Here is a 22,604-nt window from a genome sequence, read left to right as displayed (position 1 = left end):
GTTTAAAATAAATTTTATACATATTTATATTTAACCATTTTCTTAATTGATTAATTCCAATTCTATAAATGTAAGCTAAATTAATCAAATCTAACTAAATCCATATATTAAATTAATAAATTCTTAATTAAATCTGAATTAAATTATAATTTAATCCAATAAATATCATAAATTAAATAAGTGGTTTTAGATGTTACAGTCAGGAGCCTAGGAACACAAGAAGTCGAGCGGAAGACGCGACTAGCGAGAAGAATGGCACGGGAAGGGAGTCGATGAGCTCGGTGCATCCAAAGGACGAGATGCTGCGGAAGAGTACACCGATGGACGAGAAGGACGTGCGCAGCGGTTCGAGGGACAAGAAGCCTGAAAGGAAGCCTGCTCGAGGAGAAGGTCGGAGTTGGGTTCGGGTGAGCTCAACTCCGATTAGCCGGAGAATCACCTATGCGAAGAACCACGTGAAGAGATTAGTTTGAGCTAAGTTGCTTTGTGGAAGGCGCATTCCAGTCATGGAAGGTGCCTTAAAGTTTTATCCTCGACGGATAAACTCTATCTGATGGAAGGCGTATTGGACCTCTTTGAAGGCGCCTTCAAGCTTGCGATAATTTTTTCCAGGAGCTATAAAAAGACTTCTAGACCTAGGAAATGAACTACAACTCTTATACTTTTTCCTAGTCTATTTCTTGAAATATTAATGTCTGTAAGAGATTTCTCCGCCTGCAATGAAGGAGATTTTTTAGTGTCTTTCACTGTCTTAGATTAACAACCATCTGGGTTGTAACCAAGTTAATTTCTGGCCTTCTTATGTCTTTTTAAGTTGTTTAGTTCAGTTTTATTATTGTTGTATTTATTGTGTTACTAATCAAAAGAATGAGAAGGGGCTATTTTTTTATAGACAATTCACCCCCTCTTGCCTGCTTCGCTGCACCAACAAGTGATATCAGAGCCCAACCACTTCAAAAGGACTAACCACCGACTGAAGTACAAAGACGATGATCGGACCAAACATCTATCCGTCAACGTTTGAGGGGGTGTTCGAGTTTTGGAAACATAAAATGGAGGTCTTCTTCAAAACGGATTTTGACATCATGTTAAGTATCAAAAATGGTTTTGAAGTACCCAAAACAATAGACGAAAAAGAACTCGAGAAATACCAATGCAGCAAACAACAAAGAAACAAATTCATGGCCAACGCTAAGGCTAAATTTCATTTACTTAATGTTTTACCTGTGTAGGAACTTGAAAGAATCGGTGACTATACATGTGCAAAAGAACTTTGGGAAAAGTTCTTGGAACACCACGAAGCATAAAAAAAAAGAAGAATTCGACCCTTCGATGGACATCGCTTAATCATCAGAGGAATTCAAGATTGAGCAGATCAACGACATAGCACTAATAGCCGAATACCAACCTAAAGATAATGTTGAAAGCAACTCAAAGATGAGCATCGATGAAGGGGGAGGATCATCAGAGGAAAGCTGCGATGAAGGGGGAGCATCAAAACACGAGGTAAGTGAGGTACGTGCACTTTCTCCCAAACAGTCGTTCCAATTTATCAAAATACTTTCTAAAAATATCTGGAAATTAGAAAAATAATATATTGATTTAAAAAGATTTAATTAGCCAATGCATGTTCACTAGAATTGTTTGAAAATTTAAAATTAGAAACGAAAAATTGAAAACACAAATAGAGAAATTTAAAGATTACCATGTATGTTCTAACTAAATTCAACCAAAATTTAGAAATTATAGTAGAGAATCAAATGGTATATTAGAAATCACGAGGGACAAATCAAGAAAATTTCTAAAAATTATATACCTCTCAAATTGTTAGTAAATCTAGTAGGCAGGAAGGAACCTATATTAAGTTTCAAAATCTTTTTTAGATTAAACTCTATTTTTTAATTAATTATTAGGATAGAATTTATCTCAATTTTTAATATAATTTTTGTCAAAATAGGAGATTAATTAGTAACAATAAAATAATTTTTAAAATTATTTCTGAAATATATTAGCTTACTGGTAATAGTTGTAATGTACCCCTCAAAAAAGTTTTTCAAATTCTTCTAATAGTTTACTTTATTTTTTCAAATTTTTCTTGATTTTTTATTTGATAAAAGGAAGAGAAATAAGTAAAAGTTAAGGGGGGGAGTTAGGATAATTTCCATAATTTTTATCCTTGTATTTAATTTGTTTTGCGGTCCAGAGGATGGACTACTCCATGCATTGGTTCATTTGAATGGACCCCATCTATTAAACGGGTAGGGTCAACTAAGTTTAGTTGGGTCTTGTTATATTTGATCCTTGTGTCTAAGTGTGCAAAAGCTTAAGAATATAGAAAGTTGAGCAGAAGACGCAACTAGCAAGAAGGATAACACATGAAGGGAGTCGACGGACTCGGTGCATATGTATAACTTATTACATACCTTGTGATTGACTTTATAGTCTACCTTGTTACAGGTAGTATTTGTCGATACTAAAGTACACAACTCCTTATGTAGGGAACCGTAATGACTTCAAGTCTAAGGATTTTTCATACTAATAGTTACTATGAGAATGCTTATGACACTCATATAACGATTCATGAAACATTTTCATGACGGCTCATTCAGTACATATTCTCTAATATATACTCATGTGTTAACATAATATCTCATATCCATGACTTGTGAGATTAAGTCATCCGTGGACCTACATGGTGGTCTCAACTCATTAATATTGTCCTTGTATATTAATGTTTGACTAAAAATAATTAAGAGTAACGTTCTATATATATCTATAATATCCCAGAATCAATTCAACCAATTGATATATTGCATATTAGAATCTATTACCTTAAGATATTATTATATTTATTCATTCGACACTCATTCAACTGAATTAAATATAATAACTAACTTATCTTTTATTAATTAATGAAATATGAAAAAAAAATATCCTTCTCAATTATCTCATAATTGATACTAAGACTAATACTAATAGTTTCATGGTGTAAGAGCCTTAATTTCTTTATAATGTTTCTTTTTATAAATTGGATTAGTTCACCGATAACAATGGATTGGGTGTTACGTTATGTGGCAATATTATCTTTGTGTAATCTATACAAAGTTGTTTCAGATTGTATTTTGATTTTTAGGTTCCTTTCAAGAAACACGCTTATGATGTGACTTCTATATACAGTTCGATATTTAATTTTATTTTTCTAACAGTTGTTAAGTGTTCTTTAGGGCATCCACATTGGTAGGTGTTATAACACCCCCCATTTCATCAAAAAGTGTGGGATCCACATGCCACATACATATTATATTAACACATTCATTCTCTCACATTCGTTTTAACATTAATCTTCATTATTTGTAAGGTCCGCTCTCCATTCATCTTTATTTTGATTACCATTTCAATTGTATTTACAAAATTTAAATAATTATTATTTAAAATAATTAATAATATTATTTTTAAATATATTATTTACATAAAATTAAAATATATTTATTTAAAATTAAAATAAATAATAATATTAATAATTTTATTTAAAATTAAAATATTATTAAAAAATGATAAAATAAAATTAAACGTGTTCAATGAAATGTTTGCGTGGGCTCCCTCTATATTTTAACAGTGTTTGCATTGATTTTAACATTCATGGAAAGTTATAACATGTGAATAACACTCCAATGCAATTTGCTCTTATACCCTAACTTTGCATTCATTCAGAGTTTCATTGAACCATTCAAGTTTACATAAAGTTTTCCCTTCAAAAACCATGCAAGAAGTTTTTTTTAAAGATTATCTTAGTTTGGAAGGAACTTAAATTTTTTTTTATCAACTTGCAAACAAACCAAAAAAAATTCTAACTGAGACTGGAATTGGTAAGACAAATTAAAATAAGAATGTGGTTTGTTCAAAAGTAAATGATTTGATAAACTTATTGATCAATTTTGAGGGGGAAAAAAACAAAAATCTCATCTTTTTCTATTTATTATTCTGTGTTTTTTTTTTTATTTTAATTTTTTTTCTCTTCCTTTTCAAAGGCCTTAAGAAAGAGGTCGGCAAATGGGCTGGTTGACACTTATTTTAACAAGGCGCGGGCGCATTAAAAACGGCCCAATTGTTGATTAACTTGGCCCAACAAAAGTCTGTGTATGGCAACGGGCCGGAATTATAACGTCCAATGCACGCGGGTTCTCTCCGACGACGGCAACAAACCCTTCGCCGCCCACTTCCTACGTCGCCGGCGGACGATGCCCTTCGCCCCTTTCTTTCATTCTCAATTATCTTCCAGAGCGAGGAGATTCCAAAGCATAGGCAAGTCAGCGCAGCCACCGGCCTCCCGCATCACCCGCGTTTTCGCGCAGTGCGGCTGAGCTGGTAAAGCGTCCCGTTCGATCGGTCCGTCGCAGGAAACCGCGTTGCCCGTTGTGCTTGAACAGTCTACGGTCGAAAGGTTGTTTCTTGTTTCTCTTTTATTCCGCTTACTTCTCTCTTTAGTTTCTTCCTCTCTTTTCTTTTCTCAGATTGATTGTCAACCAGTCCCGTGAAGTCAACCTTACTTACCCTCTGGAAACAAGATTCCACCTTGGCATCAGCCGGGTTGTAAAAGAATCTCTCTGATTTTGATTCTTTTTTTTCCCACAGTTTTTTGTTGATTCCAAATGAGTTCCTCAGGATTTTTAGCTTCCGGCTAATTTCCGCAGGGGTTCTAGAGGGCCCAATTTCAACAGTATCAGGAACTCATTACTCCCCTTTAATGCTTTTCCTTGTTAACAAATTCGTTGTTGGAACATATCTTATCGTCTTCCTGATCTTGAGCTACAACGAATGTTCCAGCTTACTTACATGATAGATTACTGTAGATATTTGTTTAACTATTTTGTGTTGAGATGTTTTGTTCTTACTTTTTCAGGTCACGTATTGGTTTCACAATAAAATGTATCTACAGGAGACTAATGAAGGAGAATATATAGAAACAGTTGAAGATGAAGATGATAGGGTAATTCCTTCTCGACTCAGTATTTGAGACGTTTGCGTAACTTCTCCATCTGTTACTAATGATATATTTTCTTTATTGCAATAGTTTCTTGTCAAAAATAAAGTGAACCAAATTTCAAGAATTGGAATACCTCATAGAAGATGCAAAAGTTTTTTTTTGAATTTCCATTCATTATTGATTTAGTTTCTGTTTAAAATTAACTACATAACAGACTTTGATGCCAATAATGTTTTGCATAGCATAGTTGTCACTGGGGAGCCGGGAGACCTATTGAATTGCCTATGGGTTTACTTGTTACATTTGCAAGTACGGTTACCTTCATGATTAACACTGTTTGCATCTCCATCTTGATACATAATAACTAGGAAGGGAATCTAATGTTTGATTTCCTTTCTAAATTAAATATCCTTGTTCATAAGTGAATTTTTATTTAGCCAAGCATCACCTAATTTTATTTGTGAAAAGCATTGTTACTTAGAAATCAAAGACAATTTAACTGAAGTATCCAGTATTTAGCTAAGAGGATCCTATTGCATCAGGCGGTGTGCATTGCTATGTAGATAATCTCATCTAAGAAATTGGTTGTAATAATGCAATATTGGTAACATAGCCTAGCTATTACTTGGGTCACTTTGTTCTTATGCTGGCACGATATATCTGTATATCATTCATCATTCTTCCATAAGGATATTCCATTTCAGAATTAACCGTCTTGATCTTTTAGCATTCTGACATTTGTATAGTGCACATCATCTTTGCAGGATGATATTTTGTTTGAGAATGAAAGATGTGGAATATGTATGGATGTAGTCATTGATCGAGGGGCTCTAGATTGCTGCAATCATTGGTATGCCATGTTGATGATGGGTTGAATAGTCATCTTGTCTTTTTCCATTATTATATTTGGTATGAAAATACAGGTCATGCAATTCTTACTTAATATATGTTTTGGTGTCTTATAGTGCTTAGGATATACTTGTGTTAGTAGGATAAACCGGCCTAGTTATGATAAAATTTTCAAGAAACATTGTTAAGTGGTTCATTTACTAATTTTTATCGAGCAAATTTCAATCTTCTTAAAATTGTTTATTTAGTACATTTTACTTTTCTATTCATGCATATATAGTTCAAATATTTGACAATAGCTATCTCTGCACATTTTTTGAGTTGCTCTTTTGATTACCTATTCCACCAATCTTGTCACTCTTATGTTGTTATTTTCCTTTTTCTTTCATGCTGGTGATTTTAACATTCATTATTAGATTGTGTTTTGTTTTCTTTTTATTATTGGCGTTTTTGTTGTTTTCCTTATTCTACATTCGTTCTTTTAAATACATGCCGTAGTCAGATATTAATGATTCATGCTGTTGTTCAGATAATTTTAATAGGGTCCATATTTATTGCTGCACCTAGGATCATCACCTAGAGGGAACAAACCTTGTTCCATGTTCTTGCATGATCATTTGGTTCATGATGAGCCTTGATGCTGACGTCATTCTTGTGTTGTTTAATGGTGTAATTCATCATTTTACTCCATTATTTATGGCACTATTAGTTCTTTTACTTCTATTTCATATGTGATTCCAGGTTCTGCTTTGCCTGCATCGACAACTGGGCTACCATTACAAATTGCTGCCCAATTTGTAAAAATGAATTTCGCCTTATCACTTGTTTGCCAGTGAGTATATTATTTAGGCAAAGCAACTCTCTAGTTCTTCAAATGGGTCATTGTCTTATTGCATTGGTGCATCTATAATTGATATAGATGCACATGTATTTACCAATACTAAATCTGCTGTGTATATGTTTCATTTGGATCTTGATTTGATCTGCATCTTTCATATTCATTTTGAATTTTATAACTGGCATCGTCTTACCATATATCATTATTTGTGTGGCATAAATGTAGGTATATGACACCACTGGAAGTGCTAGTGTCGAGAATTACTTGCTTTCCAGGTAATATTTTTTGAACTAATAATAATGCCAGTACATTTATATCGTTATTAATTATTATAAGTTGATTCCTGGTCTTTCCATTCACTTGCTATTTGGTGCATTAATGAGCATTGGGATTCTCTCAAATTGGAAAATGAAGGATATGTGTTGGTTAACTATTATTCCTTCATTGCTAACATCACTAAACAACTCTCAGACATATGAGCATAGTTTTTAAAAGATATCTAGACAGTTGCCTAGTTGCCAAGGAGAAATGAGGATGAATGCATTGGCACATGCCTGTGCAGGTGTCATTAGCTAGGTGCTAATGTGAAATTTCCTAGTTTTGGATGTTGGGTGGTCAGACTGGAAAGTTCACAAACTATAAAAAAAAGAATAAAGTTCACAAACTTTATTCTCTCATTCAAAGCCCTGAGCTCCTCTTGCACAAACACCTCTCCCACACGAAACTCTTGAACAGTGAACACTTCCCGGCACAAACTCTTCTTTGATTTGCTCTCTAGAAATGCTTACGACAACAACAACAACCAAGGCTTTATCCCACTAAGTGGGGTTGGTCTAGATGACAATGCTTGCATTAAAAAAAAAATCTTTGCATCTAGATCTTTATCATGCAGTGTATTGCTGTGAAGCTCCGTCTTGCGCAGACATTAGCATAGCTAGTTTCACAATAGATAGTGGTGGAGCTTGATAACAAGGCAGGAAACAGTGAAGCAGATGTAGAGTTTTCTTGAGGATTTAAATTGAGCATTCAATGTAAATAGTTTAATACTACTATTCATGTAAAAAGTTATCATAATATATCAATTATAATGCTATTTTATAAATGATCATGAGCTAATAATATATGTTATCAATAATTACCTCTTTAAGTTTTATTTATTAATATATTGATAATCTTGTATGATTTACTAATCATAAAATATTATTAACAATAATCTGATATGATTAGATATACAGGTTATTAAGAATAAGATATAACTGGTAATATATTAAGCATTATGGAAGTTTAATATTAATTGTTAATTACTTAGATATTTAAGTTATTAGTTATTAAGTATTATTTATTAATATTTGCATAACTGGTAATCTACCATTATTCTCATTTTTTTACTGCATATAAAGCATCTTGAATGGCTTGGAGAATGCTTAGTGACTTGGCAATATGGGGCCGCACCCATCAGGCGATTGAACATGACAGATGCGTTCCTGTTGCATTACTGTGAATAGGCAAACTGATACCTGGAGGATTGCAACATGTTGATCAGTTTTAATTCTTGAATTTTGTATGGTTTCTTGCGAGCTGCTTGAAAAATTAGTGCAGTGGTGGTTTTCTTTTATTTTTAGCTTTTCTGGAAGCTATCAGCTTTTTCTCCGTAGCCTTCATGCCAATCAACAATTTAAAATTGTGATTAACCATTCAAGATTTTTTTTGTGTCTTAAAGCTGTTTTTCTAGGTGTTGTACTTGAAAATTAATGGTTTCTTTACTTGTGACTGATTGTTAATCTTTTGTTGGCCATTGCCTATAGAAGCTTGATACAAAAAAAGATGCCTCCTGGGCATATAGCCGAGTTGGTCACCACATTGTAGATTTGCAGAAATGGGCAAGGGTAGATTCTCTGCGAAGCGAGGAGAAATATCCTCCATGTGGTGGCTTGCTTAGTTTTCTTATTTACCTCTCTACAGATGGTTGTAGGGCCAGTCGTGTATGGCACACGGGGTCAGCAACGTATGACCTTTTGGCAGAAATTGATACAAAAAAAAGATTTTATTGGCAGTTCATCTTTAGACCTCTATTACCATGCATCATGATTTTTATCTGTAGGAGGCTGAATTTTACATTCACCATGCATATGTCTAGTCTCAAATGCTTTTTTTATGCTATTGTCTGAGAAATATGGGTATCAACCTTCTTTCTTTTCTTCATAGAGATGAGGATTGGAGTGTTCAAGGGAAGAACAATACATTGTCATTTCCTTCGTACTACATCAGTGAAGATGTAAGGATGTTCTCCTTGCACTGTTCCACCATTGCATGCTGTGGTTTGCAATCAGTACTAATACAGTTATATTCTCCTTCAGGCAGTTGCATGTTTGGATGGTGATGGTTGCAAGGTTCGAAGTGGATTGGCAACAATTGAAGATGATTTAGCTTTTGACACATCAATTGCTTGTGATTCGTGTGACATATGGTGGATATTAAAAACATCTTCTATTTTCTTCTTAATCAACTTTATGTAACTGCAATAAACTTTGGGTGCTTAGTAGCCCTTCAACAGTATGAGCCTTAAGAAACTACTAGATTCATTATTTTTGATTTTTCAAGCTAGGTACATGCATAAGTGGGTAATTGTATAGATGGCGAAATGGTTGTGCTATATTCAGCTTCCTTCAGTAACTCCTAGGCTAGTAATTATCTTTAAGTCTTAATTTAATTTTATATTGTGGGCTTTCCTTGAAAAGGTGCATATACTGAACTGCCATCTTATAATTCATCTTCCATGTCTGTGAGGAGCTTTAGGAAATTTAACTGTAGTTCCTATTGGCTTTTACACCTAATGGGATAAGGCTTGATGGTTGTTTTAGATTACTAATCCTTCAGTTTATAGATGAGAAATTTCTCTTTGGAGTTTAATTCTCCCCTTTAGATTTTAGCCAATTCAATCAACTTTTTGGCACCAATATTATGTTGCTTATATTTGTTATATATTTTCTTTTCATCTGTTGTATGACATGCTTTAACATCTTATGTATGCTTCTGTTGAAGGCAGGTATCATGCCTTTTGCGTTGGATTTCACCTTGAGTCCACATCTATCGGTTCTTGGTTATGTCCTAGGTAATTCAGCTACGATAACACCCATTAAGTTTTGAGCTTGTGACACGATCTTTTGTTGAATTGATTCAATGGCAATATGATTTATTATGTAAGTAATTCTTTTTATTTCATGTTTTTATGATGGTATCAACTATCGATAATGTTTTCTGTTTGGCTTTTATTGTCTAGGTGCTTATCTGTTGAAGGATTACAAAATGTAGATCATGGTCCTGTAGAAGATCAAGGAGTGAATTCTGTTTCAAATGATCCTGAACTTAGATGGGCAATTGACCATTCTTTTCTTGGAAAGGTATCAGTATCTGTTGCTGATGATGGAGAAACAGCTGTTGTTGTTTCAATGGTTCCAAAGAATCAGATAGATGAAAATAAAGTTGGTTCTTCATTGGAGAATCATGTAAATACAAACATGAGAAAAGAAAATGAAACATCTTTAGCCAATTCTAATGTTGATAATATTCTGCTCAATGTTCCAGTTGATAAGATTGCTGGTTACAATCTTAGATGTAATGACTTGAATTACAGCAAAGACCGAATTGATGGAATGGATACTGAAGAAGATAATAACCGTAATTGTTTGTTGGATAGGTCACCTGAAATTGAACAGCTTGATGATGAACTGGAAAAAGTTCCTTCATCATTGCCATCTCTGTCAAGTGCACCTTCTAATATTCTTGATTCAACAACAAGGTTATCACAAGTTCAACTGCATGGACCTCTAGAAGATAATTTTGCAGAAGAAACAATGTGCAATTCTTCTAGATATGATGAGCATGATGACTCTTTTTCATTGGCATGTCGGTCTTACCAAAATATTGCTGAACTTCATCAAGATAAATGTAAGTTGTTATGTTGCTGTTTACTCATCTTTTTGTTTTTTTTAATAGAACAATTAGCAGTTTTTTTTCCTTGTTTCAGCTATTATTTGCTCTCTTTTCCCCACTAAAGTTTATTGGTTGCATATTCCCCGACTAGTTTCTGTTGAAAATTTGATCTTATTGTAAATAAATTTTCAGTTGATGAGTTAGCTGATGTTGCTGGCAACGATTCATTAGTTATTAGTAGAAGCTTACACAATCCAGAGGAGTGTAATATGTCAGGTAATTAGGTGTGATATTGTTTGATTTGTAGATTATTTTTCTGCTGAGGATGATTTCTTTCTGACTATTGGAATGTGATAAATTAATCTTCTCATTGAGCTTCAAAATAGCAATCACTCTATTCCAACAGTAAACTATGAAACAAAAATCAATGATAACAGGATAGCTTATGTTTTAAACTTGCTGTCAATAAAATCTCATGTTCTGGTAATAATCTCACTAGTTCTCAAATGTCTTAGTGAATTTGATAGGACATCTCTTTCCAATGCTTTTAACTTAAGTCAGGAGGATTACCATTTTAGCATGTAAATAATGTTATTTAAATGGGATAATGCTGATTCAGTTGATGTGGCCATCATTGACAGTTGGAATAGCTTTAGTGAATTATGTGTTTCATTTGTTTTCCTTGTCTGCAGTAGATGGGATTATCACTAGTTCTGTTGAGGATGTGGTTAATGCCATTTGTCAAGAAGATTTTAAAGTTGGATCTTCAGAAAAGGATAATACAATTGAATCCAGTGCTGGAGTTTCTATGAAGGAGAATACAGTTGAATCCAATGATCTTATAATGTAAGAAATAGTACCATTGCCTGTTTTCTATAAGTGCATGTTGCTTGTATAATGTCAATGTCAATGCATTCAAAGTCTGAATTCAAGAATTTATGAGGTAATTGTGTTCAGACTGACCATTTTAAATTTTTGACAAATTTATGTCCTCCCTATGCATCATCCACGAATACCTCCAAGCAATGTAACAAACACTAAAAAAGGATAAAAGTATGCAAATTCTTAAAAATCTGTTGGAACTTGTAGGGCAAATGTGTTGGAACTAATTGGGTTTGTTGTTGGTGCTGTATACAAGTTCTTAGAAATATGTTTTCTACTACCTAGAAGATCAAAAACTAAATAGTTGATTAGTTATCATTAAATTAATCACTTTTGTTTAAGGTCACTTTCAACTTGTATCACTGTGATATGTTTAATAATACTTTGCTCATTGGTGGTTAGTACTTAGTAGAACTACTAATTAATGCTTCATTAGTAAATTACTCACATATATATAGCAACGTAAAAAAATAATTACCTCCAACAAATAATGGTGTTCCAATTCATTCTATTAATTGAGTTTATGCAAGTTCAGTTTCTAGTTTCATCTCATTTCTTCATCTTCACTCTGCAGGGATGTAAATTCCATAAGCAAGCAAAATGGAAAGCGAAAACAGGAATCACAGGTTGAAATTAAAACTGTGGAGTGTTCAAAGAAACTTAAATTAGATAAGATATCTCTGACGAAACCTTTAGGAAGTCAAGTTAATGCTAATATTCCAATCTATTCGAAGGCTGTTACAGATAATGAAGATGATAATAGAAAATATACTGCAAAAGATGGAGTTCTGCCTCCAGATATAATGAGTATTGTTCGAGAACGTAAACATAAACCCCACGATGGTCAAATAGGAAGAGTAAACAAACTTAAAGGAAACATAGATGATTTGGCTGGGCTTAGAGTGAAGAAGATCATGAGAAGAGTTGGAGATAAGGCAGATAAGGAAATTATGGTTCAGAAACTGGGAAAGGAGATAGAAGAAGCTATTCAGGATAAAACTTCTTGTTCTAAGGATAGTACCTTTCACAGCCAACTCTTAACAGCATTTCGCGAAGTGATCATGAAACCTAGAATTGAAGTAACTAATAAGTTTGAGCCTAATCTTCGAATTAGGAAACAATTGCTCAAAAAAGGAAAAATACGTGAAAACTTGACCAAAAAAATTTATGCTACAACAAGTGGGCGGCGAAGACGAGCTTGGGACAGGGATTGGGACATTGAATTCTGGAAACACAGATGTCCTAAAGTAAAGCCTGAAAAAATTGAGACCCTGCAGTCGGTTCTTGAGCTTCTAAAGAAGGTATCAGCTCCTTGCTCCGAGAGTATGGATTTGGGTCCTGAAGGAGATGCAAAAAATTCCATTTTATCTCGAGTATACTTAGCTGATGCATCAGTTTTCCCAAGAAAGGATGATATCAAGCCTCTCTCTGCTGTGATTGGCGAGGAGAAGGATAAAATTCTTGCTAATGATGCTTCATGTGATGTTGTTGCCAATATAACAAAAGGTTCAAAGCTCCAGACTAAATCACAACTGTCAGGTAATGAGGGAAAGCATTATTGTGCTCCAGTTGCTCTAAAACAAAAATCAGGAACTTCTCCAGTGTTGGCTGCAAGTATTCTCAAAAGCAAAGCAAAAAATTCAAAGGAGACATCTGTTTCTTCAACAAATTTGAAGGAGACAGATAATAAATCTGCCATGGACAAGAGTGCTAAAAGGAAATGGGCAATGGAAATTCTTGCTAGAAAGAATGCATCTACGAGTTCAAGGGCAGTTCAAGACATTCAAGTAGATGGAGCTCTACTCAAGGGAAACTATCCATTGCTGGTACATGTTTGATTGTTGGATTGTTAGTTATGGTAGTTATTAGAGCTTCTTGTATATCATTTTCTTTTATTTCGTTGACTATCTAGGCCCAACTTCCTAGTGACATGAGACCGGTTCCAGCACCTGGACGCCAGAATATAATTCCATTTTCAGTCAGGCAGGTGTGACATTGATTTAATCATTTTATGCCTTTGCTCTTCATTTTTTGAGACATACCTTCTACCTACAGAGAAGAATATCCTTACAGTTTCTGCAAGCATAACCCCAATTCCCTGGTGCTTAATTCTAGACAATATTGCCCTGCACTATATGCTTTTGTAGATTACATGCATTGTAGCCATAATATTAACAGTAGATGAATACTTAGAACAAGTATACTTCTTCAAGAATCCATCTCTTACCATTTTGGTTTATTTCTGTTCTAGTTTATGCTATTCTCTAGATTATAACTATTTGATTCATAAGTTTATCTAGAAGTAAACACTTCCATATTCTACTTAATTATTCATTGCCATTGGCTTTCTTAAAGCAAGAGATGAATGTTAAGAGTTTCTTTTGTGTTCTAGGCACAACTATACCGCATGGCTGAGCATTATTTAAGGAGAACAAATTTATCTGTGATTCACAGAACTGCTGATGTTGAGTTGGCTGTAGCTGATGCAATTAATGTAGAAAAGGACATTTCAGAAAGATCAAAGAGCAAGATGGTTTACATAAATCTTTGTGCACAAATTCTATCTCAGTGCACTAGTCTTCAATCAGATGCAACTACATTTGGTCAAATGGTACACAAAGATTGTAGTGTGGATCAGGGAGTTGAAAATCCTGAAAATGGTAAAAAACAGGATACCGAAGAAACTATCTCAAAGATAACACCAGTTGGGTTCACTGATGTTGAAGAAATACTGAGAGTTGCTGGTCTTTGCGATTCTCCCCCTAGCAGCCCTGTTAGAATTATAAAGGATCATAATAATGATGTGGGGCCAAATAGCGAACATCAAAAAGTTGAAAATGTCCTTCCCGCTATCCATCCTCAGTGTACACATGAAGATTCAAAGTTAAAGTTAGATGATGACGTATACTCTGCATCTTCCAGTTGTGCAAATTCTTCAAAAGGATCAGAATCAGAAAATGGAAATGTTACGATAAAGAGCATACTATCACCCCCAGAAGAACTATTTAAATATTCCAACTATGATTCTTCCAAATCTAAGAGTTCAGCAGAAATGTTATCTGTCAATAATCAGGAGAATGGGGTGGTCGAGGCACCATCTTCCAAATCTAAGAGTTCAGCAGAAATGTTATCTGTCAATAATCAGGATAATGTGGTGGTTGAGGCACCGTCATCTAATTGTTTGAATTTACTTCAGCAAGACAATGCATGTGGCAAAGGAAATGTGTTAGTTAAGTTTGATTCTTCAACTCCTATATTTCAACAAGAAGAACTCAATGAACTCTCCTCACCCAAGCCCAACAAGTTGCATGAACCAAAAAAAGAACCTCTAACCATATCAACTGATGTTATTGGGGAGGACAGCAATGTGATGGAGAGGGAAGATGCTAGCTCAAGTGGCATCATTAATAAAAATAAATGCGATAGTTCAAAAGATGGATCTGCAGTGCCTAAGCTGGAAACCAATAGCTTATCTAAGAATAGTGTTCTTGGTGACGAGGTTCCTCTGAAAGGTGTATCTTCCAGAGGAAAAAGTTCATCAGATTCTTTAAGCTGTGAAGTTGCTCCTAATGTGGAACTGGCTAAGCCCAGTGGTTCTAGTTCTTCCGAGCCATCTCATTCCGTCTACAAAAAGGTAAGCATTCTTTATGAATATTCTTAAAGATTTATGTCTTGTGGAAATAAATGTGCCATATGCCTGACATTTTTTGGGTAATGAATATTTTAGTGTTGTAAATTCAAACATGTTGAAGATTGTAACATGAACTAGTTGCCATTTTTGCATTTACCATGCTATGCAAGGAGTATTGAGTAGACTATAAAATATTTCTCCTTTTGGAATGAAACTTCATAAATTTTTTGTTCTTCCATCTTTAGATACTATATTAAGGATTAGGATCATGAACAACTGTCTGGATGAATGATGATCAAGGAGAAAAAGTAGCGTAGGGTGAAAAGTGGAGGAGAAGAGAGAAGGATCGAAGGATGAGATATTATCAGAGAGCAGAATTTGCTCCAAGACAAAGAGGTGATATTAACAGAGAAGGGTAGAGGGGATAAAAGTTGAACTAGGGGACTTCTATTTATTAGTTCAAGCCATCATGAGCATAGAAAACTAGTCTATGCAGAAATCAAGACACCAGTGGTTCCTACAATTCCAGCACTCTGTACTTTTTATGAGATACATTATAATTTCACTGGAAAGCCTCGACTCTTATGGTGTAGTTTCTGCACATGAATTTAAAACATGCTAAACTTTCGTATTCTATCTCAAGTCGACAACTCTATTTGTTGTGCTTCAGGTTGAGGCATATATCAAAGAACACATCAGGCCACTTTGCAAAAGCGGAGTGATTACAGTCGAGCAATACAGATGGGCCGTCGGGAGAACCACCGATAAAGTGATGGGATACCATGGTGATGCCAAAAACGCTAACTTTCTCATTAAGGAAGGAGATAAGGTGAAAAAACTTGCCGAGCAATACATCGAAGTTGCTCAGAAAAAAATGTAGTAGTTTCTGTCATGTTAAAATTGAGTATCAAGGCTTCATTGCCAGAGCTTCTTCTCTTCTCCCTTTCTATATTCCATGATGTTTATTCCTCATCTGTTCTGCATTTAGAAATGACTCAATGTTAAGGCTTAGTCATGGCCAATCTGCCTGTTGTTATTGCTGTGTGCTCGAGTAATATAATTCTACTATCCAAGGAGAGTTATTTGTTAGGGAAAATTTCATTTTGCTCTCTAAAGTTTACCTCGATTCTCAAAATGTCACCTGTTACTCGGAGTTATTCGTGAATGTAAGCTTTACACTCGATCAAATATGATTTGTTTGTGCAATGTAATTATTTGGACAAACTTGAAAAATGAATTATTAAACAAATATCAAAGTTCTCAACATCGACATCCACTTCCTAGTCGCCATTCTTGTTCCCTGACAGTTGGGAAGTAGGAACACCGTCAATGTTATTTCATACCTAGCCATGTAAAGTGGTACTTTTTAAGTCAAGTCGTTGCTAGGGTAGTCTGCCATGAATGGTGTTAAAGGCGTCCAAGCCTTGGTCTGTCATCTTCACATCTATTTTTATTTTCTTGTTAGAAACACTAATTGATATTTAAAAAGGACTTTTATAAAGTTAAAACAGCAATTTAAACAAATGACAAGAATGGCACAGAGACGTGTGATATAAAATTAATTTAATTATTTCTACACAAAAAATCACAGCGGGGATAGCTCAGTTGGGAGAGCGTCAGACTGAAGATCTGAAGGTCGCGTGTTCGATCCACGCTCACCGCATTTTTATATATATATTTTTTGTCCTCTTAGTACCAAATCAAATCTATAACAAGGGTTGTTCTCAAATTAATGTTGCTGATGCATTAAGCACCGAGCTGGCTCTTTGAGAGACAGGGTAATGTATTATCTTTAGAGGCGTTGGACGAAGTGGTGTCGTTCACTTAAGTCAGTCAATGCTTATGAACCCTGGAGAACGTAGACAAAAACACAGAAAAAGGAAAGAACCTGTCTATGGATTAGTGTATAAGGGCTTTTGCTGCAATCGGTTCATTTAGCTAAATATTGCCAACTAAAAAAAAAGTCACGGTGATTAGTGTCTAAAGGGCACATTGACTTGTTGCCATTACTTTAACGTGTATGAATCTCAATTTCATCGGTGCTTTACTCTTTATATATTGCCTGCTGCTTTTCATTGCTTTAATTATATAAAGCAAATTTAAATGCCAATTAGTGCATATTTTTTAGGCGGCTTGGAAAACAGCAATTTTCGGCACATCCAAAATTTGGAATTGACCACAAAGTATTCCAAGCTTTGAAATGTCTAATTTTGTTTTTTTTTTCATTTTACCCGTCTATTTAATAGACCTTTTGTCTTGTCTTTTCTCTTTTCTCTTATGTAACCTTCCTTCTCTTTTCACTCCTCTCTTCTTTCTTTACCTACATGGATAATTTTATGGTATTAATTTTTAAACACCAGTACCATAATATAATTATATTATTATTTTCTCTAGAAAATCTAAATTAATACTACCAAGGGCTTACTATGTTCATATACGACTTAGTCGAAATAATCAATAGAGGATATTGTTGAACTCCTTACAACCTTATAAATTCACAGGATTTAAAATAGATCCAATCATTACCTATTTAGATCCATTATTAGGTTTCGGTCATGGGCATGATATGTTCATATCAGGGTTAATACTAGTTGATTCTTTTAATAATATTTTAACACTTTTAGAGAAATCGAAATAAGCAATGGAGGACACCGTTAGATTTCTTGAAACCTTAGAAATTCACAGAACTTAAAATAAGTATAATCAGACATGTCTAGATCCATCAATGAATTTTAACTATTTCAACTTCTTCAAAAATATTAAAATATTAATAGAAGAATCAACTAACATTGAGTTTGATATGAATCAAATTAAGTCCATGGTAATACTAATTCAGATTCTTTGAAAATAATAATAATAATAATAATAATAATAATAATAATAATATATATATATATATATACACGCTTAAGCGAGAAACGAGAAGAGAAAAGAGGCGTATGGAAAAATGAGGGTGGATCCTCTGGTCCGTAAAGGTTGGATCATGAATTGGTCCAGCCTTTGCATTGGTGGGGGATAATGGGCCCCCACCTGTTAACAGGTGGGGGACATTACCTTGAGGGCAAATCCTCTGGATCGCTTTTTGCGGTCCAGGAGATGGTCCCTAAATATGTATTGGTAGAATACATGGTCCTCATTTATAAAATAGGTGGCGGTTATTCATCCCCACCAATGCATGTATAGAGATCATCCTCTAGACCACAAAAAACGGTCCAGAGAATCCGGGTCCCATTACCTCCCACCAATCTTTTTGTCTTAGTCTAGAAGCGGACTAGAGGATCCGATCCCCAGAAAAACAGATACATCTTTTGTTTATTTTCAAAGCTTAGGATATTTTTTTTGGTCAATTTTAAACTTTGAATGCCCCCTTTGGACAATTGCCGCTTAGAAAATGATTGTGTAAGTTTGAAAATGTATGCAAGACCATTGTGATTTTAATTTCCTTCTTTCTTAATTTTAAGGTACAATAATGTGTCTACGTGCCCTCAGGTCACCATCAGAAGCGTAATAGGATTTATCGAGGTGAATTCAATAAATTTTAAAAAGTAATAGAACATAAAATTAAATTATCCAATTCTAAAATTCAAAAATATTTTTAAAATATAAATTATTTAAAAACATTAATGTAGATCGACTTTCATAAACTAAAAGCTTAAATTTTGAATTTAAATAGTTGAAAATTAATTTAAAATCAAAATTTCATGCTTAGTCTTGGTTCTATTTGAAATAGCAATCCGTCAATCCCCAAAGTTTATCTATAATTCAAAGTCGAACAATCATTGTAACCTCATTTCCTCATAATATTTAACATTTTTATGGTTGAGACTTCAATTTCAATCTAAATAACTATCAACCTACTAAAATAATGTCCATAATTTTTCAATTCTCCTTCAATTAATAAATACTTGTTTCTTGTTGACATTATTTTTTAAAAAAAAAAGAAAAGGGGAAATAAGAGTTGAGTAATTTGAATTAGTCGAACAAATTCCATTTTTTAGAATTTTAAAATAAGATGAAAATTCCAATCAATGGAGTGGGAGCTTGTGGGGTTCCTTAACCGATTGACCTTGGTTTGTTAGTTCAGACATGGTACTGGAGAGGCGGTAAGAGATCAAAATATGATGGTGATGCAGCACGACAATCGGATTGATCACATGGAGTCGCTCTGGGTGGCGCACGAGCGACGTCCTTGGGACCTGTCGCTGGCCGACGAGGGTCGGATCTGGATGCGGACAACCGGGAGGTAGCTTCGTGATTCTGGATTCCTAATTCATCACGTCGTCGTCTCTCTTTTCCTCCGCTGGTTGTAAACATCTATCAAGGTCGTCTGCGCCCTCTGTTGCGCCGTCGATGACCACCGGCTCTTGCTCTCCATGGAGACAAGCTGCTATGCTTTCCTCGATCTCTCTCATGTCAAAGTACACCTCATTTTTCCTTGCTCGTTTCAGATTCTTCTCAAATATTATTGTGATTCATCAATCTTTGCCCCTCAAACCATTGCTTCCTCATTATAAAGGGGAGTAATTCAATTTACACAAAAACCTAAGATTTGTTTTTACCCCCTCGACCTCAAATGACTACGCCCCTGGGCACAATGCAGTGACAAAAGACACTTGATGGATTTTCACAGAATAATGAGTCAATTCTCAGCTGGAGCAAACTTATGCTCTACTTGATAAAAAAGACATGTAACACAGTGTGATGCATGATTATCCATAGTCCTGTAGATCCACTGACGAAGCAATTATGTAGGTCGGCTATCAGTGTCTAATAATATGAGCATTTAAATTTTTTTATAAAATTAAATTGATCACTCCTAAATTTATTAGTTTAAAGAATTGAATACTAAGTAAAAAAAATTTACTCATGTATAAGTAATCAATTTAGAGTTGCAAAGAGTGTCCTTGATGTCCTTTTAGATTCAAACCTAACAACTTAAAAATTTTACAATAAGAAAATCATCAATTAATAATGAAATTAACAACAGAATTAAATTTTTATCACTAAATTAACAAGGAAATTAAATTTAATTAGTGAAAGAATTAAAACTTCCTTAATTTATTAAAATAGTGATGAAATTGAAGTTCTGTTATTTTAGCACAAATTAAATTTTCATTATTAAATTAATTTCCGTTTCCATTTTAGTGACATAAGTGTTAATACCGTCGCTAAAATAATAATGATATTAAAATTCTATTGCTAAAATTAAATCTAAATTCTGGTCTCTCACTTGATCTCTCACGTTCTTTCTCTTTCCTTTCTCTCCATCCCATCCAAACAGAGGTTTAATCTCTGACGGTCCGTATCTCTTCTCTCATTGTAGTGTTGGTAATTACATGCACTCTTATTGATACAGTTCGTGGCCAACCATCATCATATGACGGTAAGATCTAGCTCCGAGATTACGTTTTTTTTTGTTCGACTTAGATGTTTAATCTCTCTCCCTGTTTTTTGTTTAATTCTTTAACGCTCTCCTCGATCTCCTCCTTCGTTTGCAGGGTTAATTAGTATTGACTGTGGCCTCAGCAGCAACACCACTTACACTGACTCAATTACAAACATTCCGTACGTATCGGATGACCAGTTCGTAAACACCGGGGTGAAGGCCAACATCTCCTCAGATTACATCACCTCCTCTCTCACGACGCAGTTGTCTACTCTTCGAAGCTTTCCTGATGGCTTTCGCAATTGCTACTTGTTGAATGTGACGCAAGGCGAGAAATATCTGGTGAGGGCTTTCTTCATGTACGGGAATTGCGACGGACGAGACTGAACGAGTGTTGGAGACCAATTACTGTTTGATGTCTACTTAGATTACAACCTTTGGAGAATCGTGAGCATCACCGGTCCAAATGAGGTTTGGCGGCCAGAGGCCATTTTTGTGGCTTCCGCTGATACTGTGTCAGTCTATTTGATCAAAACTGGAACAGCAATCCCATTCATCTCTGCGTTGGAGCTGAGGCCTCTAGGGAGAAACTTGTATCCATTTGCCAACGAAACTCAAACTGTGGCTCTTAGATATGGAAAAAACCTGATGCCTACGACAAATAGGAACATAAGGTGAGAGAAGCATTATTGTTGTCTTTTTCCGGAAGTTGTATCTGTTAACTGTAAGCTAAAAATGTTGGATATATATAGGTGATGTGAATGGAGAAGAGATGGAAGAGGAAAAAGATTTCTTTGTGAATGAAACTTTAGTCTCATATTAGGAGTTTTATGACATATTAGTTGGTTTATATTGATTGATATGCATCAATAATGTGAAATATGCATGGGGAGAGAATTTCTTTCATGCATAGGTGTGCAGGGGGTGCAAATCTAGGGCCTAGATTGCACTAAACGATGTTGACTTGTGGGTAGACACGACTTGCACGCGTTGAATGCCAAACTAATCGGGGTAAAATTTACCTAAGTGGAACAAACTAATATTTTGCCACATAAATCTTTTTGCTGCCTACACAGATGCATTAAAGTAAAGTTAATGCAAATCAAAACGGCCGAGTGAAATGCTGACGTTTCATAGCTCAGCGAGTAATAATCATTAGACGTTGATCTAAACTCCTATAATAAGGAGGTTGTGATCATATGTAAAGGGAGACGCATAGAAAAGTAGCAGAAGCTCTCCGCCTACGTCCTTCTTTTTCTATCGTGCAACTCTTGCTCGACGGAGTACCCGTGATAGTAGTCAGGTACCACTCAGTTCGTCGTGACCATCAATACCTGGTGGAAATCATGGTTAGCTGTTATATCTTGGGAAACAGGCGACCAAAGAAAGCCTCGAAGCACAGCCGGAGATGGGACGAATGTGTTTCAAGGAAACTGAGGCTCTCGCAGGCCTCGGTTCATCACCCGCCTTGCTGAATCCTTCACTCGGCGAAATTCCGCTCGTCCTCTTCATTCGCTCGGTCGGCCACTTGTCTGCTTCGCCCGACCTGCCTCTCACTCGGCCTGTCTGCTTCGCCCGACCTGCCTCTCACTCGGCTTGTCTGCTTCGCTCGACCGACCTCTCACTTGGCATGTCTACTTCGCCCGACCAGCCTCTAACTCGGCTTGTTTGCTTCGCCCAACCAGCCTCTCACTCGACCTGCTGCTCGCCCGACCGGCCTCTCACTCGGCCTATCTGCTCTGTTCGGTCAAACTTGCTCGGCCTTACTTCCCGATTGGCCAATCTACTGCTTGCTCGCCTGACCCTTCAGTCCGTTCGAACTTTGCTGCTCGGACTCGGAGCTCGGTCTGCAATCAACAATTAGCAATAACCAGCCCCTGCTGGTAGCCTGATGTAACGTTACACCCGTAAATTTCCTCTATTCTAAAAGAGAAAAAAGAAATAAAAGAGAAAAGAAATAAAAATATATTCATAAATGTCCCGGGCTAGGATTTAAACCCGAGACCTCTTAGTTGAGATTGGTTTAAGTATCCATTAGGTGGTGGTAAAGCATCACATGAGCAATATGAAACAATTCATTATATGTAGATTATATGTGAAA

At 35.3% G+C, this 22,604-nt stretch overlaps 2 protein-coding genes and 1 non-coding gene across 6 annotated transcripts; all 3 read left to right on the top strand.

The window, feature by feature from the left end:
- The first annotated feature begins 4,157 nt into the window (after window positions 1–4,157).
- On the top strand, window positions 4,158–16,193 carry LOC121970572 (uncharacterized protein At4g10930-like). Of its 4 annotated transcripts, none has more exons than XM_042521368.1 (16): window positions 4,158–4,441; window positions 4,901–4,987; window positions 5,749–5,834; window positions 6,575–6,665; window positions 6,897–6,946; window positions 8,877–8,946; window positions 9,029–9,138; window positions 9,718–9,783; window positions 9,952–10,619; window positions 10,797–10,880; window positions 11,297–11,450; window positions 12,061–12,112; window positions 12,221–13,312; window positions 13,399–13,473; window positions 13,879–15,120; window positions 15,788–16,193. In XM_042521368.1, the coding sequence occupies exons 2-16, from the start codon at window positions 4,925–4,927 to the stop codon at window positions 15,995–15,997; spliced, it is 4,113 nt and encodes a 1,370-aa protein (XP_042377302.1). In that variant the 5' UTR covers window positions 4,158–4,441; window positions 4,901–4,924; the 3' UTR covers window positions 15,998–16,193. The 4 variants fall into 4 exon arrangements, with proteins under 4 accessions (XP_042377302.1, XP_042377299.1, XP_042377301.1 ...); XM_042521365.1 differs by adding an exon at window positions 4,512–4,587 and having other exon boundaries at window positions 4,902–4,987; window positions 12,061–13,312; XM_042521367.1 differs by having other exon boundaries at window positions 11,300–11,450; window positions 12,061–13,312.
- A 514-nt stretch (window positions 16,194–16,707) lies between these two features.
- On the top strand, window positions 16,708–16,780 carry TRNAF-GAA. Its single transcript has one exon. It is a non-coding gene; the product is annotated as a tRNA-Phe (tRNA).
- Window positions 16,781–18,135: 1,355 nt separating this feature from the next.
- Window positions 18,136–21,259, top strand: LOC121972615 (LRR receptor-like serine/threonine-protein kinase IOS1). The gene is made up of 5 exons (XM_042524269.1): window positions 18,136–18,157; window positions 20,474–20,500; window positions 20,616–20,831; window positions 20,931–21,177; window positions 21,256–21,259. Exons 1-5 carry the CDS (start codon window positions 18,136–18,138, stop codon window positions 21,257–21,259), a joined length of 516 nt encoding a protein of 171 aa, XP_042380203.1.
- Window positions 21,260–22,604: the final 1,345 nt, after the last annotated feature.

This window comes from Zingiber officinale, chromosome 4A (genome assembly GCF_018446385.1).
Source record: "Zingiber officinale cultivar Zhangliang chromosome 4A, Zo_v1.1, whole genome shotgun sequence".
In the NCBI taxonomy this organism is placed as follows: domain Eukaryota; kingdom Viridiplantae; phylum Streptophyta; class Magnoliopsida; order Zingiberales; family Zingiberaceae; genus Zingiber; species Zingiber officinale.
Note: the sequence above shows the minus strand (reverse complement) of the source record. Positions and strands in the feature narration are given on the sequence as shown.

Bases quoted from the DNA above. Each gene is read 5' to 3' on its own strand.
- LOC121970572 (XM_042521366.1), top strand. From the start codon at position 4,925: ATGTATCTACAGGAGACTAATGAAGGAGAATATATAGAAACAGTTGAA. The intron at 9,784-9,951 runs GTAATTCAGCTA...TTTATTGTCTAG, and splicing joins GGTTCTTGGTTATGTCCTAG to GTGCTTATCTGTTGAAGGAT. The intron at 11,451-12,060 runs GTAAGAAATAGT...TTCACTCTGCAG, and splicing joins GAATCCAATGATCTTATAAT to GGATGTAAATTCCATAAGCA.
- LOC121972615 (XM_042524269.1), top strand. From the start codon at position 18,136: ATGGGCCCCCACCTGTTAACAG. The intron at 18,158-20,473 runs GTGGGGGACATT...TTATTGATACAG, and splicing joins GGGCCCCCACCTGTTAACAG to TTCGTGGCCAACCATCATCA. The intron at 20,832-20,930 runs GCGAGAAATATC...ATGTCTACTTAG, and splicing joins CTTGTTGAATGTGACGCAAG to ATTACAACCTTTGGAGAATC.